The following is a 26969-nucleotide window of genomic DNA, read 5'->3' on the forward strand; positions in this document are numbered from 1 at the left end:
TGTCTATACTTTGATGTCAAATTACAAACTTCACACAAATCTGACATATTTACAAAGTAAATTACAATAAAGATGAGTTTAATGCCAAAACAAATATATAAGAAATAATTTATTTGCCATGAATTAAGTTTATGATATTGAATGAAATGTGTGACCATGCCCCAGTCAGTGAAAGTGTGTCCCCTACCCCTAGACTCCAGAGGGTTAAACGAGATCCCACTAAGCCTCGGCCAGGTTCTGGCAGACACTGGTAGCTTGTCATCCTCATGAATTCTTCCCACAGCAGCATGTAGCGGAATTGGATCAGGCTGCACTCTTGTGGCCAGGCAGATTCATAACTGCCTAAATAGGAAGCCAGCTTCATACACAAAGAGTCTTGTCTTACTTGGGGCCTAAAAAAGGTGCTTTTGTTGAGGAGGACAGACATTGGGACACATTAATGGTTGTGCCTAACAGAAATGATCCATATTAAAGGGTCTCCTTATGTTTTCCCAGCATGCCAAGAGCATGTATAAGAAATTGTGAATCACTCAAAGGAAATCATTTTGATTTTGAATATGAATCAGACAATATTTTATAACCCTAGGGCAGAATCCTCCCTTAAGAGAGTGGCACAAACCCCCTACTCCTAGAATTGTATGTTCCTATTGCACTCTAATTTAAGAGTATTGAGGGAGTTTGGCATCGCACCTCTAATAGGGCGTGTGAGGGGGCAGCGTGACGGTGAGCCACCTCCTTCTTCACAGTGTCTTAGGGGCTTGGTGTGGCTGAGATGTTTTCAATGAGATCATTAGCACCACAGAAGACCTGACCTCCCCAAAGCCCCAGTGAACCACAAGTAGACACAGCTTCTCCAACCCTGGGACAACACCATAGGAGAGGGAACCTGGCAAAGCTAGTCAGGAACCAGAACCAACAAGCAGTGTAATTTTCATCGGGGGGCACAGCACTCACCAGGAATGCTATTCGGTGTGCCCATGCGGCAGCTGAGACACATGTGAGACACATTTTTGCTTGTTTTGACAACACAGGTACGCATCACCAAATCATGAATACGCAGAAACAAGGAGCTTCTGCCAGGAGGGGCTTCCAAGTGCCATATCAGTAAAACACCAGCCTACACAGACGCCTGTGTGGAGGGAGTAAAACGTCATTAAACCCCACCCCTCTACGCGCCGGACTCTGTAGGGTTAAACCCCACCCCTCTACGCGCCGGACTCTGAGGGGTTAAACCCCACACCTCTACACGCCGGACTCTGTGGGGTTAAACTCCACCCCTCTACACGCCGGACTCTGTGGGGTTAAACTCCACCCCTCCAAACACAGGACTCTGAGGGGTTAAACCCCATCCCTATACACGTCGGACTCTGTGGGGTTAAACTCCACCCCTCCAAACACAGGACTCTGAGGGGTTAAACCCCATCCCTCTACACGCCGGACTCTGAGGGGTTAAACCCCACCCCTTTTCATGCCGGACTCTGTGGGGTTAAACTCCACCCCTCTACACGCCGGACTCTGTGGGGTTAAACTCCACCCCTCCAAACACAGGACTCTGAGGGGTTAAACCCCATCCCTATACACGTCGGACTCTGTGGGGTTAAACCCCACCCCTCTACACACCGGACTCTGTGGGGTTAAACTCCACCCCTCTACACGCAGGACTCTGTGGGGTTAAACTCCACCCCTCCAAACACAGGACTCTGTGGGATTAAACCCCACCCATCTACACGCCGGACTCTGAGGGATTAAACCCCACCCCTCTACATGCCGGACTCTGTGGGGTTAAACTCCACCCCTCCAAACACAGGACTCTGAGGGGTTAAACCCCACCCCTCTACATGCCGGACTTTGAGGGGTTAAACCCCACCCCTCTTCACGTCGGACTCTGTGGGGTTAAACTCCACCCCTCCAAACACAGGACTCTGAGGGGTTAAACTCCACCCCTCTACACGCAGGACTCTGTGGGGTTAAACTCCACCCCTCCAAACACAGGACTCTGTGGGATTAAACCCCACCCATCTACACGCCGGACTCTGTGGGGTTAAACCCCACCCCTCTACACACCGGACTCTGTGGGGTTAAACTCCACCCCTCTACACGCAGGACTCTGTGGGGTTAAACTCCACCCCTCCAAACACAGGACTCTGTGGGATTAAACCCCACCCATCTACACGCCGGACTCTGAGGGATTAAACCCCACCCCTCTACATGCCGGACTCTGTGGGGTTAAACTCCACCCCTCCAAACACAGGACTCTGAGGGGTTAAACCCCACCCCTCTACATGCCGGACTTTGAGGGGTTAAACCCCACCCCTCTTCACGTCGGACTCTGTGGGGTTAAACTCCACCCCTCCAAACACAGGACTCTGAGGGGTTAAACCTCACCCCTCTACACACAGGACTCTGTGGGGTTAAACTCCACCCCTTTTCATGCCGGACTCTGAGGGGTTAAACCCCACCCCTCTACACACCGGACTCTGTGGGGTTAAACTCCACCCCTCCAAACACAGGACTCTGAGGGGTTAAACCCCATCCCTATACAGGTCGGACTCTGTGGGGTTAAACCCCACCCCTTTTCATGCCGGACTCTGTGGGGTTAAACCCCACCCCTCTACACGCAGGACTCTGTGGGGTTAAACCCCACCCCTCTACACGCAGGACTCTGAGGGGTTAAACTCCACCCCTCTTCATGCCGGACTCTGTGGGGTTAAACCCCACCCCTCTACACGCAGGACTCTGTGGGGTTAAACTCCACCCCTCTACACGCCAGATTCTGTGGGGTTAAACTCCACCCCTCTACACGCAGGACTCTGAGGGGTTATACCTCATCCCTCTACACGCAGGACTCTGAGGGGTTAAACCCCACCCCTCTACAAGCCGGACTCTGTGGGGTTAAACTCCACCCCTCTACACGCCGGACTCTGTGGGGTTAAACTCCACCCCTCTACACGCCAGACTCTGTGGGGTTAAACTCCACCCCTCTACACGCAGGACTCTGAGGGGTTAAACCTCATCCCTCTACACGCAGGACTCTGAGGGGTTAAACCCCACCCCTCTACACGCCGGACTCTGTGGGGTTAAACTCCACCCCTCTACACGCCGGACTCTGTGGGGTTAAACCTCATCCCTCTACACGCAGGACTCTGAGGGGTTAAACCCCACCCCTCTACACGCAGGACTCTGAGGGGTTAAACCCCACCCCTCTACACGCCGGACTCTGTGGGGTTAAACTCCACCACTCTACACGCCGGACTCTGAGGGATTAAACCTCATCCCTCTACACGCAGGACTCTGACGGATTAAACCCCACCCCTCAACATGTAAGACTCTAAGGGGTTAAACCCCATCCCTCTACACGCCGGACTCTGAGGGGTTAAACCCCACCCCTCTACACGCCGGACTCTGTGGGGTTAAACTCCACCACTCTACACGCCGGCCTCTGAGGGATTAAACCTCATCCCTCTACACCCAGGACTCTGACGGATTAAACCCCACCCCTCAACATGTAAGACTCTAAGGGGTTAAACCCCATCCCTCTACACGCCGGACTCTGAGGGGTTAAACCCCACCCCTCTACATGCCGGACTCTGTGGGGTTAAACTCCACCACTCTACACGCCGGACTCTGAGGGGTTAAACCTCATCCCTCTACACGCAGGACTCTGACGGATTAAACCCCACCCCTCAACATGTAAGACTCTAAGGGGTTAAACCCCATCCCTCTACACGCCGGACTCTGAGGGGTTAAACCCCACCCCTCTACACGCCGGACTCTGTGGGGTTAAACTCCACCACTCTACACGCCGGACTCTGAGGGGTTAAACCTCATCCCTCTACACGCAGGACTCTGACGGATTAAACCCCACCCCTCAACATGTAAGACTCTAAGGGGTTAAACCCCATCCCTCTACACACAGAAAGCTAAGAAAACCAATGTCACACACTCAAGCTGACAAGACTTTCAAACGACTTGGAATTGTTTGTTTATAAGAGTCATATTTCCTCATATCGCATTATTATAAAGCTGCTCTCCACATGACTCATTCACATTTGTCCCTTTATTTTGCACTTCTCTTACCCATAAAACATCCTTCTAGGTGTATCTGAGACTCTGACAGCTTTTAACAGGTGCCTGCGTCAGGTGGCTCTTTATGAGTCAGAGACAGAAGTCGGTGTCATTAGAGGCTCATCAGAACGACGGAGGGGACACGCCAAACAGAGAGAGGGCACGCACGCACACGTTTACGCACCGACAGACAGTAAGGATGGCGCGAGGCAGGCGGGCAGGGATGGCAGGGGGGTGACTCATGATGGCCGCACCCCACTGGCCACTGGCCCAAAGACAGCCGACGCTGCCGTGACCTGCGGGCGCGGGTGGGGCCACCGAGAGAAGGCGAACACACACCAAGCATGTCGCACCACGGCAGCGCTTATTTAAAGAGACGGCCAGCTAAGGGGACTTTAATCAAAACGGCCATCGGGACAGACGCCTGAGTAAACAAAGCCCATTCCTGTCAGCGCAGGCACCATCTGAGGTCGCATGAGGGATCTGTGTTCATGAACGCCATGGGGGGGGCGCCTTATTTATTAACAGACCCACGGCGTCGCAATATTTCTTCCCCGCCATGACGGGAAGATACGGAGATTAAGAGCACCAGCCGTCCCGGCCGAATGCAGGCGCGTGTGCCACTGACAGGGGCGCGGACGGGGGCGCGGACGGGGGCGCTGACGGGGGCGCGGACGGCGGCGCGGACGGGGCCGCTGACGGGGGCGCGGACGGGGGCGCGGACAGCGGGTGTCCGCGGGGAGACCACCTGCCATTCTTCACATCAAGTATCTATTATTATTATTTTTTAATAACTGGTACTCCACAAAAACAATAATAAATACTTGTCATATACTGTAAGACTAAATAATGACACAATCTTTAATATTAACGCCAATAACCAATATTAAATTACGGTAGGAGCAGTCCCACTTGTGGGGACAGTACTTGACGTGATGATTACAATTAATTAATGGTGCTTGACTGGGTTAGTTCACCGACAACCATAGAACACTGCTCCTTGGCAACAGATTACACATTCTATAATGTATGCTAACAGATGTGAAAGCTAAAAATATATTTTTGATCGTTAATTAAAAACCTCAAATGCTTTAAAGAGGAAACAATAGAAAACCGTCTAAAACTTGAACAGTTCCATTTGCTGGGATTTAGCAGCCCAGGGGAATTGGATGTAGACACCTCACAGAGTCTCGATTGAGCTAAAGCACCATCATTAGCCTGTGGGTCCAGTTCTCCCACACAACGAGACCGGCCACCGTCTTGGTGGGGGAAGCGGAACCAGGCTTTCATCTTAATGCCACCTTCCCGTGAGAGCCAGTCCGCGTTATCCAAGCTAACTGAAGCAAGCAGCAGCGACTGGCTAATTATCTGCTCTGAGGCTCTGAAAATCTATAAGAGGCCTCGTTGGCAGAGGAGCCAGCGAGGAGCGCGAGCCTTTGACCAGCACAGGAGCTACGTCGCAATAACGACCTTTGTTGGGCAAAATCATTCCAATGTGCAAAAATAAAAGCCAGGAGCTCATTTTCATTTTGCTTGCCAGAGCATAACGATGGTTTTAAAGGATTCTTTTTGTTCTCGACTCTCACAGCCATGAGATGAGTCTTTGTATCTTTTCATTTTCTTCGCTACACGTAGAATAGAGAATATGGCCACACAAATTCCCAAGCCACGGGAACTGAGGCCGTTCTGAATTGTACTGGATCACACATATCCTATTTTTTAAGCAGGGTGGTTTTTAAGAATGGTTTGTAATAAGTCACAGATCTGCAAAGGCTATGGTCAGCCCCTCTGGCTCCTGCCATTTCCACACACTTTTACGATCTAACCTATACATACTCATACCCCAATACCCCATTGTTCAGTTATAAACACATGTCCTGCTTAGGGGATGCATTTCTAAAATGGTGACTATAAACTCTGTTGGTCATCCTGGCCCCTAGATGGCGCTATGCCAAACACCAAAAAAGAAATGATAACAAGAAAAGATTATCTTTGCACCCTGCACCCTGCAGCCCTGCGGACTGTTCTGACTGCTGAGGCTACTAGTCCGTCTTATATTGAGAGATATACAGTTTGGAACCTTTAGATGGTTCCCTGGCAACCATGAAGGTGATGGAGGTCAGTGTGAAGAAGAGGTTTAATGGAACCATGAGACAGGACCGTGACCATGTGATGCACGTGACCAGCTGCTGTGGTGCTGAAGGCCAAAAGTCAGGCCCGGGTCAAGCCCAGATTCAGAGCAGTAATGAGGTCCATTTCCTCCTCCCGAATGAGGTTGACTTTGTCGCTTGGTACAGCTCGATGTCAGCCTCTACTGCACTAATCCCACTGGACCTTCTAGGAAGTGATGCCACGACCTGCCACATGACCAATCCATGGGCCACTTGTGCCACAGCAGCCATTGGCAGAACCTGTAAACACACAACGGTGATAGGGAAGGATAGAAGAGGGCAGCCAATGCCAGGGCGGCGGAGTACCGCACAGCCCCACCCCTGCAGAGCCCGACATCCTGCCCCGCCACAGGTGAGCTGAGGTGTTTCTCCCAAGAAACATTCCTGAGGATTTGGATGTTGAAGGCGTAAGCTCTCTGGCACCCCCTGGAGGACTTGCACTACACCTGTAATCAGGACTCCCAGGGGCTGTGGCTAAGAAAGCCACTCAGCAGCAGTTCTGTACGACTTAAGTGCTTGAAATGTGCTTAAATCTCCATTCATGCATGCAGTACAGCATCACAGTGGGGCTTGGAATCCATCCAAGGCTGAGATAAACACATATTTCACACACACAATCCCACACTATGGACAATGTAGAAACGGTAGTTCAGGTAACTGCATCTCTTTGGACGCGTGGCGTGCAGAGCAGGGACAGCAGAGCTGCCAATGAAACCGACTGTACATTTCAATATTTTTTTTATCAAATATTCCTCTGACACCTCAGTTATACAGGTAGGATATTTATAACATGAATGGAGGTATTTCCCAAAGTCTGAAAGATTTACAGAGAGGCATAATTCAATCAATATTTGGGTGTTCACATACATAATATTTGCACACTCGTTCCCACATCACCTACTAAATGCGGGCTAAATAGGGATTTGTAAAGATCTAGCCACCATTTGGAGTGACAGATCCGTCTTCACGCCTAGAGATGTGTGACTCTGAAATCACAGCTGAAGAATATTGCACCTATCAAATTTAACACGTTATTTTTAACTTCCAGTATACACAGCTAGTCTGACTCTTCCCTAATTGAGATGTACGCGCTGTGAAAGCACAGAAATGGGTAACGCTGCTTGGTACGTTGATTAAACCCGCCTGGATATCCAAGGCAAAGAACTTACTCGCGACACAGCACTGATACTCATCATGAGTATTAGTAAATGAGTCTAATACTTTTCGATTTGAATTTACAGTCGGAGGTGAATGTTATGTTCTGAAACTGGTATATGAGAAATAAGGTAAGAAAGTGGGGGACACCTTGCGCTGGGTGTCAGCATCCAGGGATGCAACTGCTTACAAATAAGCAGTATGAAGCATGCATCAGAGGGAGCGACGAATCCGGCGACTGTCAGGGCGGAGAATGGGGCGGAGCCACAGGGGCATTGGCCCCATTTGAAAGCTGATTGGCTTCCAGAGTCCTAGAATCTTAGTGGAGAGAGCACACCGTCCATAGGAATGACACACACACTGCTAACACATGCTCATTTCCAAATAAATGGTTCAGCAGAGATTTCCCCATGCACAAAATACCAGGAAAGCCTGACATCCTGTGATTGGTGGGACCGCGGCGTGCTGGAATGCCCACCTGCTGATGTTCAGCCCCTAGAAAAATGACTCTAAATCACTGCCGAGCTCCGTATTACTACCTGCCTGTAGCAAAATGCTATGCTGAATAAAATTTTATGGAAGGGTAGATTTATGCAAGCGGCCCTAACTTATGTACGTAGCATAGCGCAAATCACTCCTCCGTGGGCATGGGGGCCACGTAGCGTCTTGGCCCGCTACCGACAGCATGATTAAGCAAACACTCAGCCGCGTTTATCGCAGGCGGCCGGAGAAACACAGAGTGGAAGATTTGCCTCCCAAACAGGTCGAGCAGCAGAAACGCGTGCGCTGTGCACCTGCAGGCCCCATTAAGCACAGAGCGGTGTTTGTTTTACACGCTCGCCGAGACTGCGGCTGGCAGACCACGGCCGGGCAGGGGGACTGGCGTGTCCTCATGCCAGTCACGGCGCACCTTAACGCACCCCCTCATGCTATTACCCCTCCCTCTGTCACTAAATTCCAAGTGCTGGATTCACCCGCTTTACGAAAAGGCAAAAATGTTTTTCTCTCTCAGTCCAACAAAAGTGGACTCACAAATGCCACAAAGATTACAGGGTTGGTTATTTTTCTGAGACAGATTAAAAGCTCCAAGATCAGCTTTGTGGAAGCACTTATAGAAAGCGAGGAATAAAAATTCAAAGGCTGGTGGCTTTTTCCAGTCTGAGCTTCATCTGAAAGGTGCCTTCATTTTTTTCTTTCAGGGTTTGTCCAAAAATTGCAGCTTAAACACAGACCCACTGCCTGCCACTGAAGGGCACACTCGAAAGGACACACAAACAGGCAAAAAGTCTCCACCCCAAACTATTTACTGAAACCTGGGCTAAATTTCATGATGACAGACTCATTTATGGGGACATTGCAACCAGGAAGGTCCTGTCTATCTGCAGGTTCAAGCAGAGACGATCCAACTAAACAGAGACTGCGGGGGAATCCTCACCAAGCACCGTTCGGTATTGACAAACACTGCTGAGTAGTAAATGCAAAGCCTTTACATTGAGCTTAGGCTCACTGAGTATCTGATGTCCAACTCCAACACCCAGAGCCCCACACTGCCATGCAAAGGGCAAACACTGTAACTGGCAAGTAAATCAATGGCAAGTAACAAAACTGACAATATATATTTGATAAGAGGAAACATCATTTGCCTACCTACTTCACATATGGGTGGACAGTCAGTGGACAGACAGCTCCACACTGCAGTAAAAGAGGCTTACAGTGCTACAGTCTCCATGAGCATCATCAGCTCAGCCACTAAATGCTCTTACATCCTGGCACCTCTTCCATCCTGAAAAGCCTCAAGCAGCAGTATTTCAGCCCAGCTGGCTGCGGCCAGGAGCAGCCACCGATCTGAGAATAATTACCTCAGCATAATCACATTCACATTCACCGCGGTGTTAGCCTGCCGGAAACCTCTGCTCGGTACCACTTGGAATCACTAACCTATCACAAGTAGGACCGATTATTTACTTGTTAGAGTGAATATACACATGTTCGCTGGACGGTGCATGTAATTAACAGCAATAAACCATTTTCCTGATTGGAGGAAAGCCCAGATCACCAGAGTTCTGCTCAGGCCCAACCCAAGTGCGAAGAACAAGAGGCCCAGCCAATTACTGGGTCCTTTTCAAGGGCTGATCTGTGGGGTGGGGGGGGGGGGCACATCTTAAAAGACATCAGAACATCTCTCCCAACACCTTTTCCCATATCCCTACACACCTTAAGACATATGTACAGTTATTATTACATAGAAGGATACTGGTTTATTAATCTGTTATGAACCTGGCTGACTTGTGCAATTACCACCTACAGCAAACACCTCCTCAGTAATAGAGGATTCCAGTCATACTTTACCGCCACCAAGCCACACAGTGATATGGACTCCAAACATCTTTAAAAACATTCCCATAATTCCTTTGGTCCTGAGAGAGGCTGAAGTTGCAGTTTTAATGAGTAATGCTAGTTTCTTTTTCTTACCACAAAAAAAAAATCCCAGGCTTCCTCTTGCAGGATTCTTCAGGGAGATGTGACAATCCATCATGTGACACCCCTGGCCGTACACGGGCCCGCCTGCCCGCAATAACTCCGTGTAAAGGATCCGCAATCGTACTTTGGCGGATAACATCGGCTCAGAAGCACTTTCAGCACGGGCGAAATCTGCCCCATAAATCTCAGCCGGGAGATGATTAATTGTTCATTTATACCAGGGGAACCCAAGCGAAAACGGCCTCCGTGACAAGTACGTTATGGCTGCCGAACCAAAGGTGTTATTTAAGAACAAAAAAATATATAAAAATGCTCCACTCTTCAGAGATGTATATCAAGCTTCACTTGAGATCCCTGAGTACTTCTCTCACACGCTGGGGGGGGGGGGGGTGACATCAATGAAAGTGACAGAACCACAACGGTGCTTATGTACAAAATCGGACCGCTGACTTTGTGGTTGTAAATGCAGAGGAAACCCCAGACCCAAGATGAAGGAAAAGATCACTGACGTGGTGGGGTGATGTCAGTCATCTTCCAAATTTATTGTCTGTTCTTGTCAACAGTGGATATTCCATATGGGATCACCCCATTGGTCAATCACGGTCATGTGATTTTATGCCCTGCTAGCAATTGGCATTCTCGCCTCAGCCACAACTCCAGAAGGTTCCATGTCGGGTATCCTTTAAGAGTACAGTCCTCCTGTGATTAGCTCTAAATCCTACAGCACAGGAAATGCCATCAGATCATTCATCTGGGAGTTAAAGCTTGGCATGAAAGAAGCAGAGGCACTGCTAACAGGCCACCTATGCAGTGAGGCACTGATGTCATGACCCCAGAAGAGCCTCGAGGCTGCTGTGAGGCTGCCTCCCCTCGCCTCCTCCTCTTCCTCTGCCTGTTATTCCTCCAAACTTAGCTAATAAAGAGAGCCCCCCCGCATAAGCCCAAAAGAGAAGCACATGTGTTGAAGGCGGCCATTAATTTTTCAGTGAAATAGGTGCAGAGCATCACTTTCATATTTCAGTTTTCGCTTCATAAATGTTTCATTGAATCTGAGACTTATCTCAGCATCCATTAGATACAAAATAAGTAGTTTTACATATTACATGTGCGACTGGGTGCCGATATGAAATACACTAAATCATTTTAAGGTCCCAGCAACTCTCGTTTTGATTGACGACTGTGCAAAGTAGTTTAAAAATCACAGTGCCCCTTGTTTTGGGAAATGGCTGCTGCCGTCTTCCTGCATCACCGGTACACCGACCACAGTTCAACCTTTCCGGACATTTCCGAAGCAAATATATGTGTGTCTGTGTAGAGGCTGAGCAAACGTATGCTGGTGGGTGGAAACACTGATTCAGGGACAAATGTTTGCTCTCGAATGCTAGTCCAGGTCAAATAAAATTTGTTTTCCTAAAAGCAAGCATGTGTGCATGTGTGGATGTGTGCGAGCATCTTTTATGCATTTAAGGAAGTTCTGTGTGTGTGAGGGCAGCACAAAGACCTCTCACCTGCAGGATGCCGGGTTCGATTCCTGCTGCCCATCCACTCTGCTGGGTTTACATGGGCTTCCGCCAACACGTCCAAAGACAGATAGTTACTTTACTGGTCTCTTTAAAGTGCCCACAGTGTGTGTGTGTGTGTGTGAGCCCTGTTATGGACTGGCATCCCATCCAGGGTATTCCCCGCCTACTGGAATAGGTTCCCAGCTCACCATGACACTGCAGAGAATCAGTGGTTATTAATGGATGCATGTAATAAGTTGCTCCATTTTAAAGCTTCTGCTAAACCAGCGATTCTCAACCAATGGGTCGCGACCTAAATTTGGGTCGCAGTAAATTCTGAAAGGATCACAAGGCAGAGTTGGAGGCATTTTAAAATGAGCAAGCTCCTATGCTGATCCACGATCAGCATAGGAGGATCAGCATTTTCCATCCTAGAATTAACCTATATAAATGGACCTTGGGTCTGCAAATGCTTAGAGCAAAACGAGTGAACACTCAACCGATCCGAGAAGCCAAACCACAGATGCTTCATTTAAAATTCACTGGCACATCCAATCAGATTTGTGCGATAGGCATTGATTGGCATAAATTGCAGAGTGCACTGCATGCTTGATCATAGCGTTAATTTAAACCTATACTTGATATAGGGTCACGACTGAGCTGGCGTGGTAAACATTGGGTTGCGCTGCAAAAAAGTTGGAGAACCACTGTGCTAGACCACTGTTTAACAACCCAGTGCCCAGGGACTGGGAGGGAGCAAAAATATGAACTGTCTGGAGGTCCCTGAGGACTGGGTTGAGAAATACTGCACTAGAATAATGACTTGATGCAGAGATGTATAGAACCTCTCTTTACAGTCCTGTAACATCCTCATAAGACATCAGTCCCTGTGCACCATCCGGAACTCATACGTACAGCTTGTATACAAGGTAATAAAAAGCTGGGCGGAGCCAGCGGATGCAAGACCCCCAGAGCTGTGGGTATGACGGAGCAGGAGCCCAGCTGCTTGGGAGCACTCGGGGTCCATCTGCGTGCCTGATTACAGCTGGCACCGGGCATACACACGCCAAGCCACATCCCTCCACCAGGGGCGCCGGTGATTTATTCCCTGCTGCATCACAGGGACAGAGAAGACATGTCATCTTGGGTTTTTACATGTATTCTTTTATTTCTCTGTGCCCTGCCAGAGATCACACTAACAGTAACGGCAGTGACGCAGGCTTCTCAGCAGACAGCCCTGAGTGCGAGGCCCCCAGTTGGGCTCGGTGGGAAGCAGCCATGTGACCGTCATACATGTAGAGGCAGCACATGGCAGGGGCGTCCCCAATCATCAGGGCACCCGCACGCCCAGCCTCTTACTGGATCCTGTTCAAGGACCTGACCCATCAGAGTCCACCTAAGAGTGGGAGGGGGGCATGTCTTAAATAATTAAAAGATATCAGAGCCTGACAAATGGATCTAATGGTGTGGCTCAGGAACTCAGCCGGTGGGGGGGGGGGTGTCAGGGCGAAGCGGTGGCAGGTCACGCTGCAGCCACGCCTGCCCCTTTACCCCCGCGCCGCTGGTAAGTCTCTGTCTTTAGCCCGAATGCTGCAGTCGCCCCCAAATCCTCAGCCCTGTCAGGCGCAAACAGCTGCACAGCTGTCTGTGATACACTCTATTAGCGGCGTGACGCACAAACGCACACGATACAGCCCCACGCATCCCGGAAGCTTATAAATCAGACAATGTTTAAATGCCGGATAATCATCATGCTATTTATACGTCTAAATTCTACAGCAGCGGCTGCAGGAGAAACAGACCCATAAAGCAAAGATGGCTGAGCTGGGGGTTGCGGGAATTTCCAGACCGACTGGCACATCTTCTAATTTAGCCAAGACCAATCATGCTGAAACAAAACAGCAAAAGGACCCAACGATCTATCAGGATTCATTAGAAGGCAGGAAATACAAAAGTTGCTGTTTGTACTAGGGCTGCATGATATTGGGAAAAAATTACATTGCGATATATATTGCGATGTGTACAAATTTATTTATGTTCATCAGGTGTTGTGAACTGCTTAAAAATCAAATAATAATTCAAGAATAATTGGGGTAATTTTGTAAGCATTTTCAAAGAATAAAAAAATTAAAAGTATAATCAAAACCCTGAAATAAAATACTTTTTTAAGCATATTTTTGGGTTGTTTCATAAACAGATTGACTCACCTTATTCACTGTCAATTTTTTGCTTTGGACGGCAATCTGATCTGCTTTGCATTCGTCATGCAGTACTTTGTGGTGCCGACTTAAATGGTCAAACAAATCCGTAGTGTTTCCGCGAGTTGTGGCAACAACTGCCAGGCACTCCCGACAAAGCACATGTTTTTGGTCAGCATCATCCTTTTTGTATCCAAAATACTTCCATATGACCGACGTTGCGTTTCTTTTTGCGACCAAATCTTCCATTTCGGCGCTTTTCTCCCGTCCCGCGCTCATTTCGCCATGCGCACGCAGAGACTGCATTAATGAAGAAGGTGAAGCAACGTGTGCTTTGTAGTTTTTAAAGAACCCTTAAATATGAGTTAATTACTTTATATTACACAAATATAGATCCGTGAATAGAAAGTTTAGAAATATAGAAAGTACATTTTTAAATCAGACACACACACAATTTTTTTTTTATTTTGCCCTGCATCGTGACTGCCGCGATGTGACTACCGCGCACGCGTACATCGCGATAACGATGTATCGTGCAGCCCTAGTTTGTACCCTGCCTTCCTGTTGGTGCGAAGCGACATATGAATTATAGCCGTGGGGGGTAATTCCAGCTGCTCCTCAGCAGGGGGCGTCATTACGGGGATGGAAGTGAGGCTCGCAGCGTCACAGAGAGGATGGGACGGCCCTCTTTCCCCCAAGTCGGGGATCCGCTCAGCATGTTCACGCCTACAGAGTAATAGAAGTACAGCAGCCACTGGTGCATGTCGATGTAATTACAGCACACGCAACGGTCAATAGAGTCACCTGATGTAAACTAGCAGAGGATCAGCCGGTGAAACGGCAAAAAGCATCGCCGTGCAACATGGGGAATGCCGCACTGGGAAGCTTCCCATTCATTTGTCATAGCCAAATAGAATCACGTGATCCTGGATCCTTCTTGTCAGTGGGAGGATCTATTTGCACACATTTGCATATTTAGCACGTAATTATACAACACAAACCAGCCAGGACTGCCATTTATTTATAAGCTGTTAATAAGGAAGAGGAGAGATACGTGGAGCCTGAACACAAACACAGCCAAACACAGTGTAAGTGTGTCCATAACATCTGCTCCAGATTTCCCGGCATCGTGGTCTTTCCGCTCTGCCGGTCATTGCTCGAGGGTCTCTTCACTACCAAGACACTACAAATTGTGATGCGATGGTGCACCGTAATTCCGCCACACACCAGCAGGGGGTGATCAGCGGCACGCAGGTTGGTGATAATCATGGTTATCTCAGTCACAAGAAGAATGGGAGCAGGACAGTCTTCCGCAGGAAGGCTTAGAGCCCATGCTGGCAAGAAGGCCAGAGAGACAGGAGAGGACAGGCCGTTCAGGGAAAGACCTTCCGGAAGACTCTGTCACCTCTGACTGACCCCAGCCTGTTAGGGGAGAGAGGTGCTTTCCCACGCCACTAGAGACGACAGCCCGTCTCCACAAGGCTTGTGTATATTTTCCTTTTTCCCCTAAATAACCCTCGCCTCAGGAGGGCTATTTGTTTGTGACCTCGTCTCTCCACGCCTTCCTGCCTGCCACACAATTCCTGTGCGTTTCTGTTCATGTGTGATTATACTGGCAGTCATGCAGGGGACACCCGGTGCAGAAGCACAGCCTCACAGCAGCCTCACAGCAGCACACACTGCAAGCACATCCTCTGGTCACATATGCTGGCCTTTGGTTCCTCTCTATACCCACCATGACCCTCCTTGCTGATTAGAAAGGTTATCATCCATCATAAGCTACAGAGCTACACGTCTGTCTATTTAGTGCACGTGGACTTTGTAAAGATATCGTGAGATTTTAAAGTGAAATTGGAGGCATCCAACATACGAACGATCTGAGTGAGCAACTATGGGGCCTTAAACATCTTTTTTACAACAGGTCGTTTCTGAGAAGCCCATTTTTGGGTATCCCAGTGACAGGTGGCCTCATTACCCATGTCACAAGCGGATGCGTCGTGGGAAATTTTAAGAGTACAAAGAAAATAGAGCCTTCTGGGCTCTGCCAGAACCTGAGATGTGGAGGAAGACCAAGAGGGTTATTTTTCTGACAGGAGAAACGTTACATACAGAGGAACATGAAAGCGGTACTGAAAAGATCCGAAAATTAAAGGTTCGGCTCCTGTCGACTTCTCAGCATCGTGCTAAGGGCGCCAAAGTTGTATTTCAGGAGCTTTGGAGTTAAATGAAAGCATAAACAAACAGGTTCATTACGCATATTATAAACAAAATAAGTGATGATGCCCTGGAAAGATCTAAGACAAAATTTGTTTATAATACCAAACCAAACTCCTTCACAAAAGAAAAGTTACATATGAAATTCTACATAAGATACTCAATTAAAAGTTGATATAATTCAGCAGAGTCCCTACGGTAAACAGTCTACAGCTACAATAACCCATTTCCCATTCTCACCTGCGGCCAAATGCTGCCCCACTCCCCTCGTCGTACTGGGAATATCCTTTTGTTGATGATTGGCCAGTCTGACATCCCCTAAATGTCATCACATGCACAGTGGTAACCATGGCAGTAGGTGGAGGATAGTTACAGTGATGGTTACCGCTTATAAAGGAGCTGATCCACAGTGACGCATCTTGCGCCTCAGTTGACGGAGGCCCGTCTGCCTGCATTAATCGAAACGCAGCTTGAGGGAAAATGATTTCTAGTCAGCTGACATCCAGAAATAAAACAAGTTACTGTACCAATCAGGCTACAGTCAGACATGTCTCAAATGAAATGGAGGAGTTTAGCAGAAAGAGCAACTTATTTCAGCGTCACGTAGAGCCGCGGCTCACACGCTAAAGAATCGCAGATGTCCCTAAAGCCACATCGCAGAGGGAAGCACAACTTCAAACAGACAGAGTATATCACAGCTTACGGGAGAATGCGAAAGCCGCGTAAACCATAACAATGCCCCTTGTGTCAGCCTCGGCTGTTCCACAAACTAGATGAACCCCCCCTGCCCCCAGGCATTGCAGAATTTGACATACTACAGGTAGCTGACAACAAGACCCTGTGAAACCAGCAGGGACATGTACAGAACAAGAACAGGGCCGGGTACAGAACAGGAAGCTCTATCAACGTGGATGAGCAGCCCAATTCTCCACAGGGTGAGGTTCCCAGACCCTCAGAAAATCCACGTGACAGAGGGGATCCAGATGAGCAGGCATGACCATAAAATCCCCCATTAAGAGTCTAAATGAAAAGTGTTGCTGGTCTATTCCAGCAGATTAGGAGTGATCTGGAGATCACCCCTTAGCCAGCGTGAAACGCTGAGGGACAGAGCTGGCCTGTGGTGACAGGCAGATATGTGTGAATGGGTAAAGTCAAGCAGCCCGTTCAGAGCAGACACCGTGCTGCCCGTGCAAATGGGATGAGCCACATAATTAATTCAATTTTCTCTTCATGGAGCTGCTGAGTAGTCTCAAGGTGTCCCATTTCTCAATTCAATTTGTTATCAACCCTGTTGTGAAATTAACACAAGGCATTGCAGCGCTTCCGACATTTTCCACGCACCCTTAACTCATTTAGTAACACCAGAAAAATCCATCCAGTACCCACTAGGGCAGGGTTATTCAAATCACGGCCCTCGAGGTCCGAGCACTGCTGGTTTTCCAGGCTCCCTTTACCTGTCAGTCAGGCGTGAAGCCTCTGACCAATCAGAATCAGTAATTATTAAACTGACTACCTGGGAGAACTGAAAACAAGTCCTGGATTTGGAATCGAGGTTCAGATTTGAAGAACCCTGCACTAGGGTCTCCATGTATGTTATGCCAGTGCATGCACTGGCAGCGTGCCAGAGAGACAGCGCCCTCTGCAGGGTGACTGCACGCTGGTTACAGGCTGCCGACCTTCCCAAAGCCACAAGAGCTTTGGGTTTCGACTTCTATTACCTCACGCGTGCAGAACCCAGGCAAGTCACTGAGTAGAACTGCAATCCTGGTTTCATAGCACTGGTTCTTCTGAAGAAGAGTCTACTGTCTCTTGGTTCCGATGCCTTGTTCTGTGCACAGTAATAATACTGAAAAGAGCAACATTTGGCTCGGTGGGCTGGTTTCTGGTTCGAGCCCAGCCTCAGGCCGTCTGCAGGTCCTTGAGCAAGGCCCCTAACCCCCAGCTCCTGAGACACCGCCTACAGAGAGCAAGTTGGGGGAGGCATAGTGAGAATTTGCCCACGGGGATCAATAATGTATCAGTCATTATAATCATCAAATAATGAGGGGGGGAGCTTTCCATCAACAGAAACACTGTTCATTATTAATCAATTTACTGAAAACAAGAAGACATCAGGTAGTGGAGCAGAAACTGCCATGCTTGTCTGATCGCGACGATGGAAAACCCTGTTTGGAGTACAGGACCTTTCCACTTTCACCGATCAGCACACGGTGATCTTTGAACTGGCTAAGCCCAACTCTGATACCTGTTGACAGGAACGAAATCCGAATCCGAACGAAATCACATCGAACACCCCCCCCCCACCACCACTGCCACCCACGTACTATAGGGCATGTGATGTTACCAATCTGGGCCCTAGCCAGCAAGGCCAGGATGTGCAGGGTGGAGCGGGAACAAGTTCCCAAGGAACAGGAGGGCATGAGGGAGACCACCACAGCTGAAGCTCACAAGTCCTCACAAAATCCACTCTCAGATATCATCACACAAGGTGGCATTCTGGGAAGCATGTGACCTGACGTCAGCCTATCACACAGCATGACTCGCTCCTTGGCCACTCCCTACTTATCATTCATGCTGTTATGCATGTGAACTTCACAGCTCCCTGTGACGGTAACCCGTGAAATCCGGGCCAGGCTGTCGCCCCGCTTAGACAGGCTGATGAAACACACTGGGTTCTGTCCAAGTTCTCCATTAACAGTCGGGGCACAAGGCCAGCCTAGGAGCACGGGGGCCGGAGCGGGGAGCCAGAGGTGCCTCTGCGGCCACTCTGCCGCCGGCGTCACGGACTCTCATTATCTCAGATGTTTTATGGCTATTTCTCTCCCATGAATTATTCAACTTCAGAAAAGACTATTAAAAATACATAGGGACACGGCCACACATTATTCTCTCATCGGCGGAGGATAGGTACTGATGGCTGTTCTTTAACACTGGGGGCAATTAGAGCCAACACTCTCCATAAGCTGTGAGGAGATGCATCCATCATTTGTAAGTACCATCGCCAGGGCCTTGTCGTGGAAATGGCTCATCACTGCAGACCCTGGAAGAGACTAACCTCAGAGGCTTCCATTCACACAGGACAGCTCCCCTCCATCATTCCACACCTCACATCTGATGGAGTTATTTCTATTCTGTTCTGCAATGGGATCCACAGTATTCCAGCACCTTCTGTCATGTACACAGGCCCAGGACCGCTGGTGACTGCTTTCACACCACACTAACCCTCATTCATAGAAAAACTGCTCACAGCATTTTCCCAGAACTGGCACCTTAACTACGAAACTTTTTTCATTATTTTTGTTTTTCCTCAAATATCTCAAGAATTTCTGCAGGGTCTTTATGACATTACACAGAACCTTTAGGTCACTCAGTACTCACACCATCAGACAGAAACGATATCACACACTACCTACATTATTCAGAACATTCACCACATCACAGATCATGTATATGACATCACACCGTATGCATATTACATCACATAGTACCTATATGACATCACTCACAATATATCACTCACATCATTTGGTGCTCAGCAGCTCGCACAAAAGACTAATGAAGTTGGTCAGTATGCTGTGTATGCAACCAATTCCAAGTCAAAGTGAAGATATAAAAACCAGAGGGGATCTTTTTCTAAGGCTCGAACTGCTAGTCAATGTGATGAATTTATCTCCTTCCATCTACTGCTTATTTCACTTTACTGATAATATACCCACAAAAACAACTGCAGACCTTGGGGGCCATCAGAGATGTAGGTATTCATGAGAAAAAAGCAGGAGAATAAGGGCAGGAAAAACAAACAGTGGCTTTTGCGGGGTGCACCTGTTTGTGTGATCTCTGCTTGTGCTGTACGGTGGTGATGCCAAAAATTAGCCGCCTAAATGTTCATGCCATGTGGGTGTGAAATTACAGCTTCGGTGCGAGTCCACACCACGATTCCAAACAGCAATATACTTTAATGCCACTGACCACCTCACCCAGCCTGTGCCTGCTCTTCGAAAAGCACCAAGAAGCACAAAGAAGCACCTACTAAACATAAATATGTTTTCTCATTATAGCTTAATAAGAAAGGCATTACTATAGTCAGCAATCTCTATTAAATCGTGCATTAAACGTAATTTATGTTACCGGTAGAGTTATTACGGTGCAGTTATTATTAATACTGTCTGCTGTCATAACTTTGATTTGCCCGCTATCCAGCTACCCAAGAAGAACACGCTCTCTTTTAATGGTGATATAAGCATGTTTTTTTAATCACTGTCCATGGATTATTTAGCTGGGGGGGGGGGGCGGGCAACAGCAGGATGGGGAGGGGGGCTTGTCTCCACACCTTCACGCCTCCCTGCCCCGCTTATGAGTCATGATGAGCAACAGTAGGAGCACGCCACAGGTCACTTCCAGCAGTCACGCTACGCTACACACGCACAGCAAAGAGCACCGCTCTCTGGCCACCGGACGCCCGGACATCGGGAGTCGACTGTGCCTCACCACCTGCCCCCTACCAAAGTCCCTCCAGTAGGGCTTCCAAACAAGCCTTTCCTCTACTCCCCTCCTTCAACCCAAGGCAAGACAGAGGCGTCCACTCGATCTGATCAGACATGCGAGATCACACGCTGAATGCTTCAGCCAGTAGAGGTGCCATGACACCCCCTGCCTTCATGGCGCGACATGCCTTCTGTCACCACACGGGGGAGCAGTGTTAAGTCACCTTGGTTTTCTCAGCCTCCCCCAGGTTGCTGAGAGTGCGGCTCCCCCAATCAGAGGGCTCTTTAACAAGTCATGTGACATGTGACTTTACAACAAAGTGACTTACATTCTGCCCACATTCTATTCTGGAAATGTCTAAGAGCTAAGGAAGACAGGACTGGAAACCAAAAAGAAAAATGAAATAAAAGATTTAATAAAAAAAAAACCTTCATATCTAACCCCAAAGCTGAATGTGGCCAGAGGTGAATATCCAAAGAAAAAACTACAACTTACAGGATTAATTAAATTACATGAAATTAAACATGTGTTTATTTCAGAAAAAAAAAATAATGCATGTTTTTTTCAGGGATGCTAATCTTATAATGAACGGCTTAATCTTTGTTAATTAGCTAAATGCAGTCTGATCACTGACTGCAGCACAGTGGAGCATTTTTCCAGATAAATTAACAGAGGTAACAGCACTGGGGGGGGGCATGTCACTGCAGAGGACGAGCGTCAAGTAAATTGACGTTTGTTCTGAGGAGCCCTCCTATCAGCTGCTGAACTGGAGTTCCCATCTTCCCATCTTCCCATCTTCATGTGAATGCCAAGCTCTGCGACTTCCAGGACACGAAACTCGAAGAGCATCGAAAAAGACAATAATATTACACCTGAACTAAGAGGAAATGCCCAAGGCTCACTCAGTTCAGGGGATATATTTCTGAGATCCTTTAAGTGGATTTTTGGAGATTTAATGGAAGTTCTTCAGTGGATTACATGAGGACTGAATGAGGTTTGGTTGCCAACACTGTAACATATGATGAGGAAGCCTTTAAATAATAACTCAAAAACAACAAAATACTGAGTGAGTTTAGGAAAGTTTAATTAAATAATACCTGTTACGTTCCTGCTCTAGTAGAGGACAGTACCAAGTAATTGGTTTACTTTGCAACCAATGGTAGCATGTGGACAGGCGATGGACCACAAAATGTCCAAAATGTGTCCTGTTTATACCACCTTGCTATTTATGCAGGTTCCTGCCAGCCTAATCTAACTATGCTGTATCTATAGCTGCATTCTTTGCCTTCAAAGTGACAGCCTCACACTGCTAAACTTGGAGATTTGCTGTGAAGGCAGGTGCTTATGAATATTCATCATCGGTGAAGTAATACCTTTCTGGGTGGTGATTCCAATCACAATCAATACGCTTCTGTACCCACCAATCACTCAGTATTAAAACACGCCGAACCTCGCTTGCTCATGAATATTTATGAGGCAAACACCAGAACAGTAACATTTTAAAGAAAAAAGAAACAAATATTCAATCTGTGGTCCTGATAGTTAAAAAAATAAGCGGTGACTGTCCTTTCTACCCCGGTGCACCTGAGACAGCGGACGCATACAATTCAAAACAACAAACTCAAGCACCATGAAATGTTGGACTGGCTCGAAAGACATTTCTTGGGTCATTTCCTCATCACACTTTTATAAACTCGCTTCACTGCTCTGACTGGTGCCCAATACCTGCAGTGGAGTTTCTGCCACATATGACTGTGAGCTGAGCAACATGAAATATAAGAAATGCACAATAAACCAAGATAATACTGTTTGCATCGGTATAAGGAAAGACAGGGAAATATCGGCCCCCTAAACCACACAGTGAAATGGCTCTAGATGGACACAGAACAGACACAGTGTATGTTAGAGAAGACTGAGATTGAGGATGGACACAGAACAGACACAGTGTATGTTAGATAAGACTGAGATTGAGGATGGACACAGAACAGACACAGTGTATGTTAGAGAAGACTGAGATTGAGGATGGACACAGAACAGATATAGTGTATGTTAGAGAAGACTGAGATTGAGGATGGACACAGAACAGACACAGTGTATGTTACAGAAGACTGAGATTGAGGATGGACACAGAACAGACACAGTGTATGTTAGATAAGACTGAGATTGAGGATGGACACAGAACAGACACAGTGTATGTTAGATAAGACTGAGATTGAGGATGGACACAGAACAGATATAGTGTATGTTAGATAAGACTGAGATTGAGGATGGACACAGAACAGACACAGTGTATGTTAGATAAGACTGAGATTGAGGATGGACACAGAACAGACACAGTGTATGTTAGATAAGACTGAGATTGAGGATGGACACAGGACAGACACAGTGTATGTTAGATAAGACTGAGATTGAGGATGGACACAGAACAGACACAGTGTATGTTAGATAAGACTGAGATTGAGGATGGACACAGAACAGATATAGTGTATGTTAGAGAAGACTGAGATTGAGGATGGACACAGAACAGACACAGTGTATGTTACAGAAGACTGAGATTGAGGATGGACACAGAACAGACACAGTGTATGTTAGATAAGACTGAGATTGAGGATGGACACAGAACAGACACAGTGTATGTTAGATAAGACTGAGATTGAGGATGGACACAGAACAGACACAGTGTATGTTAGATAAGACTGAGATTGAGGATGGACACAGAACAGACACAGTGTATGTTAGAGAAGACTGAGATTGAGGATGGACACAGAACAGATATAGTGTATGTTAGATAAGACTGAGATTGAGGATGGACACAGAACAGACACAGTGTATGTTAGAGAAGACTGAGATTGAGGATGGACACAGAACAGATATAGTGTATGTTAGATAAGACTGAGATTGAGGATGGACACAGAACAGATATAGTGTATGTTAGATAAGACTGAGATTGAGGATGGACACAGAACAGATATAGTGTATGAGGAAGAACACAGAAGTTATCTGGACTCCATAGTCCAAAGGTAAAGCAGTATCATATAGACTCAGTTGTCCAATGGTTTACAAGGGTAAGGACCGACAAACCAAAGGGCTGCGGAAACACTATCAAAAGCTCTTTCTGAGCTGAGATTCTTTTAGGACATCTACATACCTTGTACTACATACCTACCGACATGTAGAACTTTGGGGAAGCATGCATGATATATTGGTTAACATATTGGTGTCGGTCCATGTTTATTTAAAATAAAGACATCGGCATCAGTCAATGCGCTAATGTTGATCGATACTGCCAGCTGATATTTATACCTTGGTTAATACTCGAAGTCAGCAACACTAGACCAAAACACACAGCCACTAAAATAATGGAGATGCCTTGTACAATAAGCCATTTTCCGTAGTGTTGGGTTTATTTACCTCTTGGAAGCTCTTTGAAATCTCCCAAATTGGCAGTACTTTGCTGACGCATCACTCATTGCATTATATCACGTGGTTGGTCTTAACAGATTCATGTTAAGAAGTAATGTCACCATCGGTCTCACTACAGGTCTTTGGAGCTCAGAGGTGACCCACTTACCGGTATCGGCCAATATTAGACAAAAATATCTGCTATTGCTATAGGCCAAAATTTCCACATCGGTGCACCACCAACTGAATGTGTGGCCTTCACCATACTACTGTTCCCACATCCTAGGCCACACCCACAGGGGCCACACCCACAGGGGCCACACCAATGCCACAGTGATGATTTTCAACCAGCTCCAGGCTTGTTCCCATGTGGATTTTTGGCATCATCTTTCCCACTCACATGTCTGCTGGCCTTAATGAGCTCCACACGCAGGGAGGCATCTGTGGAGGCCTGTATTCAGTTACCAGCACAAGCATCCATCTATCAGATTTCTAACAGATGTTTAAATATTAAAGCGACATAACAGTAAATAAGGACCTGACTGTAATCAAATGCAATCTCATTTCCTGAGAGTAAATTACTTAATTGTTCTAATTCCTCACCAGGCTTGTGAGTAACAAATGGAGCAGGAACCTTGCAGGTTGAAAAGCTCCTGTTGCAAATTTGAACTCAACCTGCAGGGGAACGTTATGGAAAACATTTAACTAAAAAAAAACAGAAAAGAGCATATCAACAGCCCATGCGGCTAATAAACGCACGTGAAATGTGTGTGTGACACCGCTTGATGTCCACCAGAGCGTCGAGCAAGTTGTGCACGGCCCATCTAATTAAAATGCAGATCGCACCTTTGGCACTCACAGGGCTGATAGTGAAGGCCACCCGGCCTCAGCTGAAGGGAGACGTGTTTTTAATAGGGCTTCTCTAACTGGTTGTCACAGCTGAACTTAATCTGATCCAACACCAAACAGCGTGCAGGTCAAAATGCTGCCACTCGAACCCCTCAGAGCCAGACACTGAGTTTCCGTCTCCCAGAATGCTGGCTGACACACTTATTTTTAGAAACAGCCCTGTGGTGTTAGAGTAAAAACATACAGGGGGCTTGATGGCGACACAGGAAGCAGAACCGTGTGCCTGAAACGTCCTGCCTGGTCCCCTGGGTTCCTTCTTGATGCTGCTGCCCTGCAGCACAGGAATCAAGACCATTCGGATCAGGGAATGACAAGGCAGGGGAACAGAAAGGAGACTCACCTTGAAGAGCCGGAGGATGTTGGCGACCATGATAGACACAGAGCTGGCAGAAGCCCCGATGACGCCCACGATCTTGTCTGGCTTGGCGAAGATGGGTGGGTCACCATTGGCACAGCGGACGTCAGTGGCGTCCTTCTCGATGAGCGCCTGCACGAAGGTGAGCGACTGCTCCAGGGCGTAGGTGTCCCGCGAGCAGGTGTCCAGGACGCGGGCCCCCAGCGTCACGTTGGGCAGCAAATCTGGATCCTTGTTGATCTGGTCGACGGCAAAGAGCATGGCCTCCAGCCGGTGGATGCCCTTCTCCTTCTTGAGCTCACCACATGGCACACCACGGTCGCCGCGGGCATGAACCGGGAACAGGCCACCGAGGACGATGTCGCCGTCCAGCCGGATGGAGTGGGCATGCTCCTGGGCTTCTGTCTTCTGCATGGAGGTCAGAAGCCAGCAACACTTGGCTGTCAGCAGGAAGAAACACTGGCAGGATACGGATCTGCGTTTGGAGGCCCTCGCCATGGCGACAGGGGGCAGGATGTAAACTCGGGGGCAGGGGTGGGGTCTCGAAGTGACGCGGGGTAAGAGCAGCAGGCGACGGTCCGCTGGTGGACGTAGGTCGCAAGTGGCACCATCAGTGCCTCACTCTACATCAGCATCCAGCTGCGTGCTCCGAGCTCCTGGGAGGGTGAGTCTGGACCTTTATAACATCCCAGCCGCACGTGGCTCGCATTTCAAGAAGGAGGAGAGCAGAAGTGGAGACCTGGGAGGGACAGACACAGATGCCTAAGTGCAGGGCTGGCTTCTGATGCAACCCGAAATGTCACTTCCTAGAGATCCTGACCGGAAGCAGACAAAAGCAACTGCGTTGTTTCCTCTACTCTAGACAGCAAGAGCCTATACAGACATACTCACACAAAAAAGAACATCAACAAATCAACAAAGGAGCTTCTATGAGTGCCCGACTTCAAAAAACATGTAAGGTTATCATAAGTCTGACCCAAAAAAACACAAAGCCCAATGCTCAGGAAGAATACAATACAGACGCTCCTCTACTTACGAACTTTCAAGTTACGAACTTTCAGACATACGAACGAAGAGGACTGTAAGTCCAAATTGCGTTCATTGGGCTCCCGTTTCCTGTCCGCAACATCAATTTTTTCTTCTGTGCGCCAATTCCGGGTACTATGACTTCTGGCCGCTACTCCCGCCGCGCAGCAGCGTAGCGTGCGTACTCCCAGCATCCTAGTTCTTTGTACTTGCGTATACCCTTAATGATATTATACCCTTATGTTGAATAACAACTTACAAATATTTCAAGTTACTGTACGAACGGCCATTCGGAACGTATGCCATTCGTAAGTAGAGGAGCGTCTGTAATATCCCCATAATATACTGCCAACACAGTGCTGATGCATCCATTTTCTGTAGCTACTTACCCATGTTAGATTCCTGGCCCACTGGGGCCATTCCATTAAGCACTGGTCACAGTCTTGGTGAGACAACGGCCTGCTGGCCATCTGCCTTTCTAAGGCCAATTTACCAGCACTACCTTGAGCACCTGGAGAAAACCCCAGCAAACATGTGGCGGGGGACACTAGAGCCACACACAGCCCCCGGTCTCAAGCCATAAGCCACGAGGCAGGAGGTGTCAGCTAACAGGTAATCTCCACACACACTCCTCCTCATCCCTGTTCCCGAGTTCCAACAGCTGTGACATTTATCATCGCGGTTTGTCAAGGTGTGCTCTTCATGTCACGGTCTTTTGTTCCTGATACGCTGCACTTCCTACTGGTGTAAATCGAAACGTCCCTCAGACTACACTACAAAAGCACCTTTCGAACCAAAACGTTCATTCACGCGTGTAAGTGAAGATTGCCATTTAAAATAGCCACCCACTGTGTTTTTCTCTGTCTCCGGATAAAGGTACAGCTAATTTGAATAGATCATTATTAAGATTCCTGTTTATACTGACTGATCCTATAAAACCTTCCTTAAATCCCACAGGGACATTAATTCACAGATAAAATAACGTTTGAGAATAACAGCGTGCTGA

General features: G+C 47.8%; 1 protein-coding gene across 5 annotated transcripts in view; it reads right to left on the reverse strand.

The window, feature by feature from the left end:
- Positions 1–26969, reverse strand: part of LOC111835584 (metabotropic glutamate receptor 8) — a 128365-nt gene that overhangs the window by 96507 nt on the left and 4889 nt on the right. For 3 of the 5 annotated variants that reach the window (XM_023796048.2, XM_023796047.2, XM_072713590.1), the window contains one exon: positions 24923–25676. In XM_023796048.2, the coding sequence (XP_023651816.2) occupies positions 24923–25435 (513 nt within the window). In that variant the 5' untranslated portion in view covers positions 25436–25676. Of the gene's footprint in view, positions 1–13581; positions 13839–24922; positions 25677–26352; positions 26907–26969 lie in introns of those variants that run through there. The other 2 variants (XM_023796049.2, XM_023796051.2) reach the window with 2 other exon arrangements.

Source organism: Paramormyrops kingsleyae, chromosome 1 (assembly GCF_048594095.1).
Source record: "Paramormyrops kingsleyae isolate MSU_618 chromosome 1, PKINGS_0.4, whole genome shotgun sequence".
In the NCBI taxonomy this organism is placed as follows: Eukaryota; Metazoa; Chordata; class Actinopteri; order Osteoglossiformes; family Mormyridae; genus Paramormyrops; species Paramormyrops kingsleyae.